The sequence below is a fragment of the Biomphalaria glabrata genome, chromosome 1 (assembly GCF_947242115.1).
Source record: "Biomphalaria glabrata chromosome 1, xgBioGlab47.1, whole genome shotgun sequence".
NCBI lineage: Eukaryota > Metazoa > Mollusca > Gastropoda > Planorbidae > Biomphalaria > Biomphalaria glabrata.
Genome location: NC_074711.1, coordinates 35,132,268 through 35,152,310, shown reverse-complemented (window position 1 = coordinate 35,152,310; position 20,043 = coordinate 35,132,268). Strand labels below are relative to the sequence as shown.

Below are 20,043 nucleotides of genomic sequence, written 5' to 3'. Positions count from 1 at the left end.
TTTCTGAGTATTGTATTAAATAGTTACTGAACTGTTTGTAATATTTTTGGTCTGGTCAAGTTCAGTTTGCAGTGGGAGTGGTTGGAACTTACATCAATATGAACCACTGCAAGAAGAGAATCACATTTCATCATCCTATTTCTTTTGACTGTTGGGATTGGTAAACTCGTTCAATAATCAAACTGAGTCAAGTTCTAAAAAATACTTTAAATAACAACAACAAAGCTTATATTAATGGGAATTGGTATCAAATAGTTTGGATCAGTCGTGTAAATATAAATCGGTGCGATAGAACTACGTTGACACATTTGTGCTTTCTCAATGCGCTAGGATCTATCACTTGTATGGACCGGTTGTGAAAGGAGGAGGGGAGTAGATGGTTTCTTTGTGAATGATCGTTTTTTTAAATGCTTAAAACAAGCAAAATACAAAGAAAAAATACTTTAAAAAAACAACAACACAAAAACAAAGCTTATATTAAGTGTATCAATCAGTTTGGATCAGTCAGAAATTAAATTTATAATAAGACTCAAACGACAATCTATAAAAAAAAACAAACTAATTCAGCTTATACCACCACTTAAGTCAAGAACTATTTCTTTCCCTTGTTCAAGATACCAAACAAAATAATTAATTACCAATAGTTAATAAACTAATTGGTTAATTTTTTAAAATTGATTCTTGAGTTGTCAGGTAAAAGAAATAATTTGCCAAAATTTCAGTTTAATCCGAGATTGGGTGTGGGTGAAACAACGTGTACAAACTTTTTACCCGACAGACAGACAGACAAAAAGAGTTGATAGAAGCTTTGTAATGATTCCAATGATCTCAATAATAATAATAATAATAATAATAATAATCTTTATTATCCGTAAGGAAATTTGTCTTACAATTTGTGCATTACACCAAACAAAAAACATTATAACTATAAGAAACCAAAGCAGAAAGCAGAAAAGTGCAGTAGAAAAGTGCTGATGAGTTACTGTGTACAAGATCAGTGCCACAACTCAATCAGCTAGTAAAGGCATTTGTCTTCAAAAATAAAAATCCTGTATTTTTTATAATTTCACTAATCATCTAACGTCAAAATGTCACGTGATTACCTGTAACGACATCTGTTTTGGTCAACATTTAATTCAGTTTTTAAAATGAAAACATTTTTGTGTCACCCAGAGTGAAGCGAGGAGTTGCTATTTATCAATTTGGAGAGAATCAATATCTTGAACACACACACGCACATACAATACTATCAAAGGAGAAAAGTTCATTCTCTTCAAGGTCTCTGTCCAGATGTAATGGTGTGGCTACAGTGTTAGTGTCTGTTCAGATGTACTGATGTGGTTACACTGTTAGTGTCTTACAGAACTAAGGAAAGCGCTCAGCATGAGGAATGAGAGAGCTGACAGTGCTGATTGCAAAAAGTCAACGTCATCAAAGATTACATTGTCATTGCAAGTCTGGACAGACGGCAAACTACAGATGTACATCCTCTAAGCTAGTGAAATCCAGGACAAATAGAGCAAACGAAATACTTTCATGGAGATTAACATTAATACATTTTAGTTTTATGTGAAGATGACAAATTTGACATGTATTTTTAGAAACTCAGTTCTAGTATGTGATTCTTACTATTTGTGGCTTCCTTTGTTCTAAGCACTTCATCTATATGAACAGAAATCATGGTTGTGCCTAGCTTGATAGACTACAATAATTCCTTACTCCAGAATGCTGGTAATGTTTCTGTGGATCTCTTCTATGAAGATATAGACAGCAGTATATTAGACGACGACAATGATTCTACTGTTCACCCGATCCATAAGATGGCCTTGTTAGTGATGAAGCTGGTCTTTCCCCTGTTCGTCATTGTGGGCACTGTGTGCAACGGGCTCATCCTGCTGTTGCTGAGACGTGGTGCTTTAACCAACAACAACCTGAACATTTATTTGTCAGTCCTTGCTGTTGTGGATATGATCTTCATTTACACGAGCGCTTTCAAAACGTGGCTGAGGATTGTCTGGGGCATTGAGCTCCTGCACATCGGAACCTGGTCTTGTAAGCTAGGATTATTTTTGAACCACTTGAGCCTCACCCTTTCAGCTTGGATTGTGGTGGTCGTGACATGGCAGAGGTGGTACACTTGCACCAGACCGTTCGACCGGTGCTGTCAGGTGGACAATGCTCGTTGCGGATATTCTGGACTGGCCAGTCTGGTCTTGGTGCTAGTTGGAGCCAACAGTTATGTGTTGTTTACAGTTGAGCTTTATCAGGTACAGGTAGATTCAGAGTTATGTGTTGTTTACAGTGGAGCTTTATCAAGAGACGTTTAAATTTAAATCTAATGATGACAGGGTCGGCCATATTGAAATTCGCGAGCTTCAAGGGCGAGTTGGGAAGCTCTGATAATATTGCAAATAAAAAAGTAATATCACATAGTTAAAAAAAAAACACCTGATCAATGTACCATTAGTTTTTTACTTTTGTCTAATGTTGTATAAAAAATAAGTGAAAGAGCTATTCTTAAAAAAACTTATTGGGATAATATTTAATTGCAGCTATGTGTTATTTCTTCTAGAAGGGGGACAATCCCACCGATACATTACGTATTCACCATAGACTATTCACATACTTGAACATAAGTATCATTTTAGTTATTCATTTGTCAAATAATTTACCAATTAGTTCAAAAGAAATAAAAAAAGAACAACAAACAAACCAAAATGTGTTGAAAAAAGTAGGGGGGGGGGGGGTTTAAAACAGTAAGATAACATAGATTAATCAATCTTTATGTTCAAAATAGTTCAAATAATTTAGTACAAAAAGATTTTGTGTTATAACTTTTGCACGGGGGCGGTCATATTCAAAAGTGACATGAATACTACAGACAAACTAGACTACAATTGTTAAGTTCCCATGAGTCCCATAAATGTAACGATGGATTTAGTGGTAAATAATTTTTTAATGAGTTCAATAATTAATAAAGCGATCTTTCTAACATTTTGATAAATGTGTTGACACGCAGTATACGTTTATTTGACAAGTTTCAGCTGGATAAGATAATGAAAAAATGTAAAAAAACAAACACGTATTAAATTTGTAACTAAGAAGAATTGGACTAAGCCAAAAATCTGTGAGTTAATAGCAGGAATTGAAATACGACTAACACTATGACTTAGGGGCTCTAGGATACTAAGTCTCTATACTGATAGCCATGGGAGAAACACACTTGACATGAAAACAAACTTTTGAAACCACACACTAATGAGTGAAAAGAAATCACACAATGATAAGAACGCAATCAGTGATAGCTAAGAGAATCACACACTAATGAGTGAAAAGAAATCACACAATGATAAGAACGCAATCAGTGATAGCTAAGAGAATCACACACTAATGAGTGAAAAGAAATCACACAATGATAAGAACGCAATCAGTGATGGCTAAGAGAATCACACACTAATGAGTGAAAAGAAATCACACAATGATAAGAACGCAATCAGTGATGGCTAAGAGAATCACACACTAATGAGTGAAAAGAAATCACACAATGATAAGAACGCAATCAGTGATGGCTAAGAGAATCACACACTAAAATGTGAGAAACTATTGACTACAAAAGGATACGTGCTATATTAGTTTCTGTTTGGCGTAGCTACTTAGAAGCACATTCCTTGTTCCTAATTCAATTTTTTTTTCTTCCCAAGCATTCTTTGATTTTGTTTAGTCTTGAAGACTTGACAATTAGTCACAATAATAATGAAAAACCCACCCACGCTCATGATTGCGGATGTTTCTCTTATGTTGAGAAGTATGCACAGAGAATGTTTGAGATTCTAATATTCGAACGAGAACAATGAGACTCCCTGGTATGACATAGGAAAGTGTGGACTGACACACTGTGAGTCGTCATGTCCACTTTGTTTAGTTCATGGATTCAGCACGTTGCCAACATTTGCATGAACACAATGACGTCAACGAAATATGACGTCATGGAAGAAAAAAAATAAGCATAAATCTGTTTCTGATTACTTCTTTTCGTGTATTTTCATATCCTAACAGTGCGTTGTTAAATACTATAACAATGTGTAGAGAAATGAAGCAAACTGCAACGTTACAAAACAAACTGCTATCTAATGTTAATAACATTCGCGGTTTTGTTCTTTCCTCAGGGTCCAAGAGGCCAGAAATGCATACCTGGAGTACAACATGACAATGTTATTGGAGAACTGTTCCCATATTTCTTGCTGCTGCTCTACTCTGGACTTCCTGCAGTGCTGCTTCTGTTACTCAACACCTTGCTGGCTCGAGTGCTGTACATCAGCCGCCGCTCTCTCCATTCCTCTGTGGACACGCACAGTCGCCACATCAGAGCCCGGTACAACCAGGTGACCGTTCTGCTAATGTGTTTGTCAGTGTCCTGGTTTGTGCTCACGACACCACACACTCTCTTCAAATTTATCGAACGCATTCCTTCCACGCATGAAGAAGAAGCCACTAACATATTCTTAAATGTAAGTGTTTATATGTAGACAGACCTTTAGTTTAGACAGGGAATAATGTACTGATATGTTGACACAGCTTTAGTTTAGACAGCGAATAATGTACTGATATGTTGACACAGCTTCAGTTTAGACAGGGAATAATGTACTGATATGTAGACAGACCTTTAGTTTAGACAGGGAATAATGTACTGATATGTTGACACAGCTTTAGTTTAGACAGGGAATAATGTACTGATATGTAGACAGACCTTTAGTTTAGACAGGGAATAATGTACTGATATGTTGACACAGCTTTAGTTTAGACAGGGAATAATGTACTGATATGTAGACAGACCTTTAGTTTAGACAGGGAATAATGTACTGATATGTTGACACAGCTTTAGTTTAGACAGGGAATAATGTACTGATATGTAGACACAGCTTTAGTTTAGACAGGGAATAATGTACTGATATGTAGACAGACCTTTAGTTTAGACAGGGAATAATGTACTGATATGTTGACACAGCTTTAGTTTAGACAGGGAATAATGTACTGATATGTAGACAGACCTTTAGTTTAGACAGGGAATAATGTACTGATATGTTGACACAGCTTTAGTTTAGACAGGGAATAATGTACTGATATGTAGACAGACCTTTAGTTTAGACAGGGAATAATGTACTGATATGTTGACACAGCTTTAGTTTAGACAGGGAATAATGTACTGATATGTAGACACAGCTTTAGTTTAGACAGGGAATAATGTACTGATATGTAGACAGACCTTCAGTTTAGACAGGGAATAATGTACTGATATGTAGACGGACCTTTAGTTTAGACAGGGAATAATGCCCTGACATGTAGACACACCTTTAGTTTCGACAGGGAATAATGTACTGATATGTAGACACACCTTTAGTTTCGACAGGGAATAATGTACTGATATGTAGACACACCTTTAGTTTAGACAGGGAATAATGTACTGATATGTAGACAGACCTTCAGTTTAGACAGGGAATAATGTACTGATATTTAGACAGACCGTTAGTTAAGACAGGGAATAATGTACTGATATGTAGACAGACCTTTAGTTTAGACAGGGAATAATGTAGGCCTACTAATATGTAGACACACCTTTAGTTAAGACAGGGAATAATGTACTAATATGTAGACACACCTTTAGTTTAGACAGGGAATAATGTACTAATATGTAGACAGACCTTTATTTAAGACAGGGAATAATGTACTGATATATAGACAGACCTTCAGTTTAGACGGAATAATGTACTGATATGTAGACAGACCTTCAGTTTAGACGGAATAATGTACTGATATGTAGACAGACCTTCAGTTTAGACAGGGAATAATGTACTGATATGTAGACAGACCTTTAGTTTAGACAGGGAATAATGTACTAATATTTAGACAGACCTTTAGTTTAGACAGGGAATAATGTACTAATATTTAGACAGACCTTCAGTTTAGACAGGGAATAATGTACTAATATTTAGACAGACCTTTAGTTAAGACAGAATAATGTACTGATATGTAGGCAGACCTTTAGTTTAGACAGGGAATAATGTACTGATATGTAGACAGACCTTTAGTTTAGACAGGGAATAATGTACTGATATGTTGACACAGCTTTAGTTTAGACAGGGAATAATGTACTGATATGTTGACACAGCTTTAGTTTAGACAGGGAATAATGTACTGATATGTAGACACAGCTTTAGTTTAGACAGGGAATAATGTACTGATATGTAGACAGACCTTTAGTTTAGACAGGGAATAATGTACTGATATGTAGACAGACCTTTAGTATAGACAGAATAATGTACTGATATTTAGACAGACCTTTAGTTTAGACAGGGAATAATGTACTGATATGTTGACAGACCTTTAGTTTAGACAGGGAATAATGTACTGATATTTAGACAGACCTTTAGTTTAGACAGGGAATAATGTACTGATATTTTGACAGACCTTTAGTTTAGACAGGGAATAATGTACTGATATTTAGACAGACCTTTAGTTTAGACAGGGAATAATGTACTGATATTTAGACAGACCTTTAGTTTAGACAGGGAATAATGTACTGATATTTAGACAGACCTTTAGTTTAGACAGGGAATAATGTACTGATGACAGACCTTTAGTTCAGACAGGGAATAATGTACTGATATTTAGACAGACCTTCAGTTTAGACAGGGAATAATGTACTGATATTTAGACAGACCTTTATTTTAGACAGGGAATAATGTAATGATATTTAGACAGACCTTTAGTTTAGACAGGGAATAATGTACTGATATTTAGACAGACCTTCAGTTTAGACAGGGAATAATGTACTGATATGTTGACAGACCTTTAGTTTAGACAGGGAATAATGTACTGATATGCCATTGCAGCAAACAAAGAGTGAAAGCCGGACGTGGGAAGTGTGGCCGAGAGGCTAAATAGGCTTAAACTTGGCTTGGTTTGGCTACCTATGAAGAGGGCTGAGGTTCGACACCCGACTCGAGCAGAGTTGTGTTTACTGAGCGCCTAAAGGAAAACCATCTCCCAGATACCCCTCCCCCCACTGGTCCACAAATGAGATTGAACCATAGCGCTCTGAGGTCTGAGCAGGCTATAAACATGAAAGTAGCGCTATATAAAAGCTATAATTTATTTATCACACTTTAGGCCAATGCCCCCCTGACTGAGGACTGACAATAAAAAATGAGAACATGTCCTCCATTTGTCAGACGTTTAGTAACCCTACCCCAATGAGTTACACGTAAATCTGCTTCCTTTCTTTCCGTCTATTTTGCTCTATAATCAACACATCTTTCTATTTCTTCTCCAGGTTTTATTCTTCACATTTCTGTACACCAACCATTCTATCAATTTCTTCCTCTACTGCGTCCTGACAAGAAGGTTTCGTAGAGATGTGGGCCGTCTACTCTTTAGAATCTCGTTAGGATTTCAGAGGGCAGTCCACGCCTGCCTGTGCTGCCTGTACAGACCACGTGCTGAATCTCCAAGTACCATGGGACACCAGCACAACCACACAGGCAGTTTTATGCCTCTCTTGGAGCAACGTGCTCTACAAGACTGCAGGAAATACAACAACCTTCAGAATCGTGGGATCACCGAGTTTTAAGACCACCAGCTGCAGCTATCACAGCTGCACATTAATACACGCTACAGCTACAGTCATGCATGATAGTCTGCCACATTACAGTAATGCGTGATAGTCTGCCACAGCTACAGTCATGCGCGATAGTCTGCCACACTACAGTCATGCATGATAGTCTGCCACAGCTACAGTCATGCGTGATAGTCTGCCACAGCTACAGTCATGCGTGATAGTCTGTCACACTACAGTCATGCGTGATAGCCTGCCACACTACAATCATGCGTGATAGTCTGCCACACTACAATCATGCGTGATAGTCTGCCACACTACAATCATGCGTGATAGTTTGCCGTGATAGTTTGCCACACTACAATCATGCGTGATAGTTTGCCACACTACAATCATGCGTGATAGTTTGCCACACTACAATCATGCGTGATAGTCTGTCACAGCTACAGTCAAGCGTGATAGTCTGCCACACTACAATCATGCGTGATAGTCTGTCACACTACAATCATGCGTGATAGTCTGTCACAGCTACAGTCATGCGTGATAGTCTGTCACACTACAGTCATGCGTGATAGTCTGTCATAGCTACAGTCATGCGTGATAGTCTGCCACACTACAGTCATGCGTGATAGTCTGTCACAGCTACAGTCATGCGTGATAGTCTGCCACACTACAATCATGCGTGATAGTCTGTCACACTACAGTCATGCGTGATAGTCTGTCACACTACAATCATGCGTGATAGTCTGTCACACTACAATCATGCGTGATAGTCTGTCACACTACAATCATGCGTGATAGTCTGTCACACTACAATCATACGTGATAGTCTGTCACACTACAGTCATGCGTGATAGTCTGTCACACTACAGTCATGCGTGATAGTCTGTCACACTACAGTCATGCGTGATAGTCTGTCACACTACAGTCATGCGTGATAGTCTGCAACACTACAGTCATGCGTGATAGCCTGCCACATCGACTTACAGTATTGAATGACATAATTAAGTAATCCATGTTTTTGAACTGTGCTTTAATTTGATTTTGTGTAGCATACCAGCGGAATATTGTTTTAAAAATACTTATGATTATCACACCATACTTGGAAAATATTGCACAAAATTAATTTTTGTATACATCGTATCGAACAACATACATAACAACACTAGCCGGATATGACCCGCAGGATGCGGGCCTTAGTCTTGGTATTACTGATCTACTGGTTTAAATTTAGATCTATGTTAAACATTAAGAATGTTCACTTCACTTTTTTATTTTGCCACTAAGTGTGAACATGAGAAAAAAACCACTACAGTGAACATACAGAAATAGTTAAACACGTTTTTATGTGAACATGATTAAATATTAGATCCTAACAGCCGCTGTTAGTGAGCCATAAATAGATTGTTAAATCGCATACACAATTTATTTCATATGGAAGCTGTGTATTAAAAAAAAAACAATGAATGTTTTTAATATAGATCTATGTTGACTGATACATGTAATATATATTCATATGCTTTGTCAAATGAAGCAGCTTCTCAATGTGGATGATTGTGCCCTAATTGCTCATACTGAACATAAGCTTCAGCTCGCTGTCAACGAATCTTCTTACGCTGCCGCCTCGTCTGATTCAACAATCAGCCTCATAAAAACAGAAATGTCCCAATAAGATAAACATTGAACGTAAAATGAAACTCTGCTACCGCTGACAGGTGTAGTTGGTGAAAAGAGAATTTCAAGTCGATCACCGACGACGAACAACGACTTTGTCAGCGTTGGGTGTGGCAAGATATATAGATCGTAACTAGGAGTAGGGCCATTGCATTTCTTACTATTCAGACCACGAAGAGAAGCCTTATGTATATAACGAAAACACCAGTGATGTTAAAGAACAAGAGATGATCGGACAGCTACAGAAAACCAAGTCAACAAACAAAACACTGTAACTATCATTGGATGATTAATTCTACTTAGGTAATATTCTTGTCAACCAGAAACCCAGAAGTAGAAAGATAAAAAAAACCCACATTTCATGTTTCTCTAAACTAGATAAGTGTTACACACCTCATGGGTTTTACGTGTGCTTCCTAAATGTTTTCCATCAATAAACAAATAGTAGATTTCAATATTTCTTTAGACACACACACACACATAAGTCAGCTCTGCAAGGGTTCCTATAGACTGTAGCTGCGCAGATGAGGCCAGATCCTACCATATATGACAAGGGAATGAACTCCATATATTCTCTGCAGAGAGCCTTGCCTCCGTGTATTCAACGCTGCAAGTTGTGTCGAGTTTGTTTGTTTTTTTAAATCAAAAGTGACAGTTTGTGGGCTTTTTCAGAGTCAGGACCAAAGGTTTGGAACTCGCTTCCTGTTGTTGATCTCAGACAAACCATATGCTTCACTACATTCAAGAAGTGCATCAAGACTTAGCAGATCAAAACTTGAGATGATGTTTGCCCTAGTAATTCTTGTGTTTACGTGTTGAATGTTCTCCTAGAGCCGACACTATTTGTGTGTCAAGAGCTCTCTAGAAATGAAATGATGAGTATATATTGTCTACTTTTTAATGCTTGTGTATTTTTAAACTCATATATGTATTTACTTATTGTCATGTGGGCTTCCCATTGTGGATTGGAAAGTGGCGGTGGACGCCCTAGAACATGAAGGGTGCTGGCAATACCTGCTCTAGAAGCAGCAAGTACTTTTGAACAACTTAGGACTATTAACCGAGAGTGGACAAATGCATGTAACCACTAAACAAGATGGAACAATCCTTATTAGACCGGTCCTGTAGGCGCATATTTTTCAGTTCCGACCAAACTGACTGCCGCCAAAGTAGGAAGCCAGAAGACATGGTATTGCATATCTTTAATGCCTTGCCGTGTGGTATGCGCTTAGGACTGTAGTCTCGATGGTCCAGGTTCGAACCCGTCGTCCTCGTCCCTCGCGGGAGGTTTGGGCTAGGATGTAATAATCTTTAAAGGAACATCCGAAACGTGTAACAATAGCAAGCAATTTGCTCCTGATGTAAAGATGTTTGTAAAGATATTTGTAAAGGTGATTGTAAAGGTGATTGAATCTGTGTTGGAACCATTACGCCAGTGTCTATTTCAATTCAATAGTTCAACACCAAAAGTTCAGTTCGGACATACCAGTAAGGACTTCATTCAGTGGGTCAGCATGTATGAGATAGGATGTGGTAAAGACTTCATTCAGTGGGTCAGCATGTATGAGATAGGATGTGGGAAAGACTTCATTCAGTTGGTGAACATGTATGTGTTAGGATGTTGTAAAGACTTCATTCAGTTGGTGAGCATTTATGTGTTAGGATGTAAAGACTTCATTCAGTTGGTGAGCATTTATGAGTTAGGATGTGGGAAAGACTTCATTCAGTGGGTCAGCATGTATGAGTTAGGATGTGGTAAAGACTTCATTCAGTTGGTGAGCATGTATGTGTTAGGATGTTGTAAAGACTTCATTCAGTTGGTGAGCATGTATGTGTTAGGATGTTGTAAAGACTTCATTCAGTTGGTGAGCATGTATGAGTTAGGATGTGGGAAAGACTTCATTCAGTTGGTGAGCATGTATGTGTTAGGATGTGGGAAAGACTTCATTCAGTGGGTCAGCATGTATGAGTTAGGATGTGGGAAACACTTCATTCAGTTGGTGAGCATGTATGAGATACGATGTGGGAAAGACTTCATTCAGTGGGTGAGCATGTATGAGTTAGGATGTGGGAAAGACTTCATTCAGTTGGTGAGCATGTATGAGATAGGATGTTTGAAAGACTTCATTCAGTGGGTCAGCATGTATGAGTTAGGATGTGGGAAAGACTTCATTCAGTTGGTGAGCATGTATGAGATAGGATGTGGGAAAGACTTCATTCAGTTGGTGAGCATGTATGAGATAGGATGTGGGAAAGACTTCATTCAGTTGGTGAGCATGTATGAGTTAGGATGTGGGAAAGACTAAAGACTTCATTCAGCTGGTGAGCATGTATGAGTTAGGATGTGGGAAACACTTCATTCAGTTGGTGAACATGTATGAGATAGGATGTGGGAAAGACTTCATTCATTGGGTCAGCATGTATGAGATAGGATGTGGGAAAGACTTCATTCAGTTGGTGAGCATTTATGTGTTAGGATGTAAAGACTTCATTCAGTTGGTGAGCATTTATGAGTTAGGATGTGGGAAAGACTTCATTCAGTGGGTCAGCATGTATGAGTTAGGATGTGGTAAAGACTTCATTCAGTTGGTGAGCATATATGAGTTAGGATGTGGGAAAGACTTTATTCAGTGGGTCAGCATTTATGAGTTAGGATGTGGGAAAGACTTCATTCAGTGGGTCAGCATGTATGAGTTAGGATGTGGTAAAGACTTCATTCAGTGGGTCAGCATGTATGAGTTAGGATGTGGGAAACACTTCATTCAGTTGGTGAGCATGTATGTGTTAGGATGTTGTAAAGACTTCATTCAGTTGGTGAGCATGTATGTGTTAGGATGTTGTAAAGACTTCATTCAGTTGGTGAGCATGTATGAGTTAGGATGTGGGAAAGACTTCATTCAGTTGGTGAGCATGTATGTGTTAGGATGTTGTAAAGACTTCATTCAGTTGGTGAGCATGTATGAGATAGGATGTGGGAAAGACTTCATTCAGTGGGTCAGCATGTATGAGTTAGGATGTGGGAAACACTTCATTCAGTTGGTGAGCATGTATGAGTTAGGATGTGGGAAAGACTTCATTCAGTTGGTGAGTATGTATGAGATACGATGTGGGAAAGACTTCATTCAGTGGGTCAGCATGTATGAGTTAGGATGTGGGAAAGACTTCATTCAGTTGGTGAGCATGTATGAGATAGGATGTGGGAAAGACTTCATTCAGTTGGTGAGCATGTATGAGTTAGGATGTGGGAAAGACTAAAGACTTCATTCAGCTGGTGAGCATGTATGAGTTAGGATGTGGGAAACACTTCATTCAGTTGGTGAACATGTATGAGATAGGATGTGGGAAAGACTTCATTCAGTGGGTCAGCATGTATGAGATAGGATGTGGGAAAGACTTCATTCAGTTGGTGAGCATGTATGAGATAGGATGTGGGAAAGACTTTATTCAGTTGGTGAGCATGTATGAGTTAGGATGTGGTAAAGACTTCATTCAGTTGGTGAACATGTATGAGTTAGGATGTGGGAAAGACTTCATTCAGTGGGTCAGCATGTATGAGTTAGGATGTGGAAAAGACTTCATTCAGTGGGTCAGCATGTATGAGTTAGGATGTGGTAAAGACTTCATTCAGTTGGTGAACATGTATGAGTTAGGATGTGGGAAAGACTTCATTCAGTGGGTCAGCATGTATGAGTTAGGATGTGGAAAAGACTTCATTCAGTGGGTCAGCATGTATGAGTTAGGATGTGGGAAAGACTTCATTCAGTTGGTGAACATGTATGAGATAGGATGTGGGAAAGACTTCATTCAGTGGGTCAGCATGTATGAGATAGGATGTGGGAAAGACTTCATTCAGTTGGTGAGCATGTATGAGTTAGGATGTGGGAAAGACTTCATTCAGTTGGTGAGCATATATGAGTTAGGATGTGGAAAAGAACGTGAGAAAGTGAGAACACATAAAGAATGCCATACCTGTCTGATCTTTTCTAAGCCCATTGTGAAGATGAAAGCAATGGTATATAACTCAGTCCAGGTTGGTATCTGTTTGAGTCTATCCAGTATGACATAGCAGTAGATGACGAGAAACACTACATAGCCAATCTGAGGAGACACATAAAATGTAACCCAATATGCAACGCAGGAATATGAAAGAGAGAGAGAGAGAGAGAGAGAGAAGAAGAAGCAGAAAGGAAAGGAGAAGAAAATAAATCAGAATGTAAAATAGAATGGACAAAAGTCTAAAGGGCAATTATTCCCCAAGAACAATGTTTACCAAACTTTTTCCTTAACAGAACACTTTGCACATTCTGAGTATTTAGCGGAACACTTTGATTATATTTTTGAGAGAAATTAACTCAGGTTCTGGCCTACTCGTTATTTATTCCGTAGTTCACGAAACACCTATTTATGGCTCGCGGAACACTAAAGTTCCACGGAACACAGTTTGGGAAACTCTGCCCTAGACTAGTATATCAGTAATAAAAAAAAATCGCAACTCAAGTTTGTCTTCCTTCAAGCTAGCAACAATGTTCTGTTTAACAATTGGAAACAATGACACAACACACACACACACATACACACTGAAAGACGATGTTTTATTGAAAGGTTACTATAGAGACAGACCAGATACACTGAATCCATAATTGTAAAAACGAATATTTCCAGTGTGCCAAAAATCAGACACAACCTATTGTAGAGGCTGAGGGTGATTTCATGACATATTAATAGACTTTCAATCGACTTTGTCCATTCACTGTGTCAAGAATATTCGTTCACTTTTTATAACGAGTTTAATTTGTAGATTACTCAGTTTGACAGCCTACAACATTGATTGGATTCTTTTATTTTGTGGACAATCATGCCAAAACAATTACATTTTCGGACAGATTGTAAAAAAAAACCGGATGTGTGTTAGTTTGATGAGTTTTGCTGGGTATTACGTTCTAGTCAAACAAATGTCAGTAGAATGAATGAAATCTTGGGAATACTCCCCCCCCCCCTTTTTTTTCAATTAAATTACAACCAAACGCGATGTTTTTATTGGTCGAAACTAATTTACAACGTATAGAAATATAAAATGAGGGATAGATTCAAACAAATAACATTTCAGTTGATAACACAAAGTAGGAGGCTCAGTGGTAATAGATTCAAACAAATAACATTTGAGTTGATAACACAAAGTAGGAGGCTCAGTGGTAATAGATTCAAACAAATAACATTTGAGTTGATAACACAAAGTAGGAGGCTCAGTGGTAATAGATTCAAACAAATAACATTTGAGTTGATAACACAAAGTAGGAGGCTCAGTGGTAATAGATTCAAACAAATAACATTTGAGTTGATAACACAAAGTAGGAGGCTCAGTGGTAATAGATTCAAACAAATAACATTTGAGTTGATAACACAAAGTAGGAGGCTCAGTGGTAATAGATTCAAACAAATAACATTTGAGTTGATAACACAAAGTAGGAGGCTCAGTGGTAATAGATTCAAACAAATAACATTTGAGTTGATAACACAAAGTAGGAGGCTCAGTGGTAATAGATTCAAACAAATAACATTTGAGTCGATAACACAAAGTAGGAGGCTCAGTGGTAATAGATTCAAACAAATAACATTTGAGTTGATAACACAAAGTAGGAGGCTCAGTGGTAATAGATTCAAACAAATAACATTTGAGTTGATAACACAAAGTAGGAGGCTCAGTGGTAATAGATTCAAACAAATAACATTTGAGTTGATAACACAAAGTAGGAGGCTCAGTGGTAATAGATTCAAACAAATAACATTTGAGTTGATAACACAAAGTAGGAGGCTCAGTGGTAATAGATTCAAACAAATAACATTTGAGTTGATAACACAAAGTAGGAGGCTCAGTGGTAATAGATTCAAACAAATAACATTTGAGTTGATAACACAAAGTAGGAGGCTCAGTGGTAATAGATTCAAACAAATAACATTTGAGTTGATAACACAAAGTAGGAGGCTCAGTGGTAATAGATTCAAACAAATAACATTTGAGTTGATAACACAAAGTAGGAGGCTCAGTGGTAATAGATTCAAACAAATAACATTTGAGTTGATAACACAAAGTAGGAGGCTCAGTGGTAATAGATTCAAACAAATAACATTTGAGTTGATAACACAAAGTAGGAGGCTCAGTGGTAATAGATTCAAACAAATAACATTTCAGTTGATAACACAAAGTAGGAGGCTCAGTGGTTATGAAAAGAATTCAATGTCAAACCCTCATTGTCAAAAACGCGTCGCTTGTTGCTAATAACAATTGTAATTGCTTGGTGATATAAGCAAGCTAAAAAAAAAAAAAAAAATGCTTAGGGGCACTAAATAAAGATGAATTTGATATTTCAGATTCTCTTTTTTTTTCTTCTAGATATTAATTTAGACATATAGATATAAAAATATACACAAGAAAAAATTCGGAATCTAATGTACATTGACAGTTTTTGTTTTCTTTATTCTCAGTATTGATTTATTTAATTATATTATCATTATATTGAAAGAATTCGGTGTGGCTATTTATTCTCTAAATCAAGTTTTGCATTAGTTTGAGCTAGACATCTGCATCACGAACCACCATATGTCACTCTTGGGAGCAATGAATGCTTTTTACAGCAGTATTCCAAATTAATAACTGTCTTTTATAAGTTTATAATTTGAAGCATTCCTGACATCTTAAGATAACTCTAGGCTTTCAGCATTTCAATATCATTGTACAAATGGTTTCATTTATTTAAAAAACAGGACAATTAGTCTGATTACATTCGTTAAGGCTAACCAATGCTAAGATTTGTAGTTAATGAAATAGGAACTACGACAGCTAAAAATCCAGACTAAGAAAGCGGGCAATAGCCCCAACAGGAAGGAATGAAACTTAAGTGTCAACGAAAACTGAAGGAATAATTAAAATCCTAACCCTACATGACAGGTTTAATTACAAAAATAGCGTTAATGAAAAAATAACTTTCTTGCAGATAATGATATTCTTTGACGCTAGACAATATGAAATCATTATTACTACTTAGGTTTTCATGTTTATATTTTATAAGGCTATGTAGGAGAATACATAGAAGACATGTCAGGTTTGTTTTGATAAACCGATTTTTAGAACATGAAATCTAGGCGCTGGTAATAGATAGATAAAACAACAACAACAACATTGATAGTGAAGCAAGACGTCAAGTCAGAACCACTTACTGCATGCGCCCAGAATTTAGTGATAGGAGCATTGTAGAATTCATACACTTTTTTGCCCATCCGAAGGGGACTTTTCTTTTTCCTGAAGGGCATGTGAGAAAAGATGGTGTTATCCACCGCACTATTGCTTCCATCCATGCTTCCCAGAGTTCCGTTTTCTTTCAATGGACTTTGTTGGTTCATTGCTGAGATAGGATCTGCCACGTCCTCATTGTAATTATAATCCTGAAAGGAAACAAAAACGTATCAAACAGATGGAATCAAATAAGCATGCAATATCAAAGTGAATAGAAACATGGCCGAGACTTGTGCTTACATTTCTACAATTAATGGAATGCAGAAGCAACACAAAATGCTGCAGCAGTTGTATACATTGGATGATAGTCCCAATTCGCAACCTTTATAAAAGAATGTATAAGCTGTTCATAGATTTACTCACTGCTGGATCTACTTATAGGCAACACCAGCTAGAGCTTAGCCCCTTTTAAAGAAAGAGCTAAAGGAAAGTCTTCGGCCTATTACAAGGTGCCCCAAACAGTTGAGGAACTGATCAAGTGTAAATCCAGTCCTGGATATACTTGTAGCATGACGTGGTTATCAAAATTATGATTCCAAAGTTTGTACACAGTCAACAAGTTTGTATTTCTTGGAAAGGACAAGACTGAAGCAATCAACTCTGTACTTTTCTGTAGCAATATTCTTGCTAACTACTTGAACTAATGTATTAATCAATTGAATTAATGTAACGAGGTTATGAAGTAGGTTCTAAATATTACACTACGGATATTGTAATGATATGTATTAAGAAACTTAATTTAACAAGTACATCTATTTAAAATAGAGCTGTTTACAAAGCTTATATCAACTCACTGTGGTCAAAACGTTTCAACACGTTATTTCCCTGACGCCCAATACTATTCTAATGCTAGGCCTTTAGATCAAGACTTGGAAGACGGTGCGCAAAATTTTCCTGAACATTCATTTTCATTATTTTCTTGTTTTATAGTTAGTGAAAACTTATAATTAAACATGAGTTTTCCCAGTGTGGCCAACGAACAAGGAATTCTTTCCCTAACGCTCAGATCTTATCAGAAGTTTTAAAAACCTTTTTCTGTGTTTTAAGATCTAAACAGACAGACAGACCACACAAAACGTTTAGCGGCTTTTCTCCTTTCGGGGACAACTAAAAAAAAAATCCTTACAGCTTTCCGTATGATAACAGAAAGATAAACGTCAATCGAAGTTATGTCTGCCACAAGAATGACGTATCCATCAGCTCATCGAAAGAAATAATCATGACAGCAGAAAGGGCAATACTTTGAGAACCAGCGAGGGCGTTGTCTAGCAACAAGAAATTAACAAGGCATCTTGTTTGAAAATAAAGCTGTGACGTCATAGTTTCTTCTCGCCTGCCTCTACATTTGACGTAAAAGTCTAAACCAAGAGTATTGATCGGTCAGATAACTGGAATTGTCATCCAGAGGCCAACGGAGACAGACAGTGGAGTCACCAGGGCAGTTACAGTCAGACATGGGCATACCTTCTACTTTCGCAATTGGTATTTGAACTGGTAGCTACCATAAATGGTCTTTTAAAACTATAACCGGTACACAACACTTGACATTCATTCCTTAGTCAATCTTTTTTTTTAAAGTTCAAAAACAAAAGCAGAGATTAGGAACACGTAAAAGAGAGCGCCTTCTTAAGTCGTTAAGCACGTGATCTATAAGGCAGGCGATGAAAAGTACCTTGTATTCCATGATTTCTTTCATAATACTAAAAAAAAACATTGTCGGCCAACGTAACCTGAAACAGAGGCAACCTGAAGCCTGTGTGGGCCACTACAAGAATACAAACACGTAACCTGAAACAGAGGCAACCTGAAGCCTGTGTGGGCGACTACAAGAATACAAACACGTAACATGAAACAGAGGCAACCTGAAGTCTGTGTGGGCCACTACAAGAATACAAACACGTAACATGAAACAGAGGCAACCTGAAGCCTGTGTGGGCCACTACAAGAATACAAACACGTAACATGAAACAGAGGCAACCTGAAGCCTGTGTGGGCCACTACAAGAATACAAACACGTAACCTGAAACAGAGGCAACCTGAAGCCTGTGTGGGCCACTACAAGAATACAAACACGTAACCTGAAACAGAGGCAACCTGAAGCCTGTGTGGGCCACTACAAGAATACAAACACGTAACATGAAACAGAGGCAACCTGAAGCCTGTGTGGGCCACTACAAGAATACAAACACGTAACCTGAAGCCTGTGTGGGCCACTACAAGAATACAAACACGTAACCTGAAACAGAGGCAACCTGAAGCCTGTGTGGGCCACTACAAGAATACAAACACGTAACATGAAACAGAGGCAACCTGAAGCCTGTGTGGGCCACTACAAGAATACAAACACGTAACCTGAAGCCTGTGTGGGCCACTACAAGAATACAAACACGTAACCTGAAGCCTGTGTGGGCCACTACAAGAATACAAACACGTAACCTGAAACTGAATGTGTACTTCAGCCCAAAACCTGTGTGGGCCACTACAAGAATACAAACACTCTTTGTACAAACTTCCAACAAAAACCCTTTACTAATTCACTCTGTCTGTCTCGAAAAACGTTTGTACACGTTATTTCACCCAAACCCAAATCTCAGATCAAGCTGAAATTGTGCACACATATTTCTTTTACCTGACAAAACTAGAATACAAAAAACAACAAGAAAACAACAACTATTAGTTAATTAACTATTGGTAATTAATTATTTTGTTTGGTATCTCAAACAAGGGAAAGAATTGGTACTTGATTGAAGTGGTGGTATAAGCTGATTTAGTCCCCTTTATAGGTCGTCGTCAGAGTCTTAGTGAACACAACATGAAAAATAGGACGAGACTATAGAAACAATAGAAAACTATACTATCTTCCATGTTCATAAGCTCTCCACTAGCATGTTGGCTTGACAAGGATTGAGTCATGAGTTTGAATTCAGGTCTGTTCCCCCCTTTTTTATTTTTATAAATGTTTTTAGTATTGTTAGTCTAGATCTATTACAAATGTAATTACATAACTGATCCAAACTAACTGATACAACCATGCTTAATAAAAGCTTTTTTTTTTAAAGAATTATTTTTCTTTAAATTTTCTTGTTTCTTTGAATGCAGCCCTTGTGCAGAAGCTGAGGACCATCGCATTAGTTGACAAGTAAGCATTTCGGATTGCGCCAAACCACAAATTCTGCAGGCTCCACGTTCACTTCAAGAGGTTCTAATCGAAAGCTGGTTCCATGTCACATTAGTCCGTGAGCGAGTCAACAATCACTTCCCTCTCCTTTCAGTCCCGTATCGCCGTTACTTCATCAAACTCAATGTTAGATGAATTAAATTAGTCGCGCCATCTCGTCTCTCTGTTCTGCTGAACTTTCCGGCTGTCGGTGCTGGCATGTCATAAAAACTACAATCAATATTCAAACGTGATTCAATATTTGTCAAACGTGAAACAAAATGTAAGGTGAAGTCTGGATGAAACTAG

The 20,043-nt window shown here is 37.7% G+C and overlaps 1 protein-coding gene across 8 annotated transcripts in view; it reads right to left on the bottom strand.

The window, feature by feature from the left end:
• LOC106068544 (transient receptor potential cation channel subfamily M member 3-like) overlaps positions 1–20,043 on the bottom strand; it is a 173,091-nt gene that overhangs the window by 20,564 nt on the left and 132,484 nt on the right. For all 8 annotated transcript variants that reach the window (XM_056033894.1, XM_056033902.1, XM_056033946.1 and 5 more), the window contains 2 exons: positions 16,502–16,726; positions 13,256–13,384 (listed from right to left, as the gene is read on the bottom strand). In XM_056033894.1, coding sequence (XP_055889869.1) covers positions 13,256–13,384; positions 16,502–16,726 — 354 coding nt within the window. The remainder of the gene's footprint in view (positions 1–13,255; positions 13,385–16,501; positions 16,727–20,043) is intronic.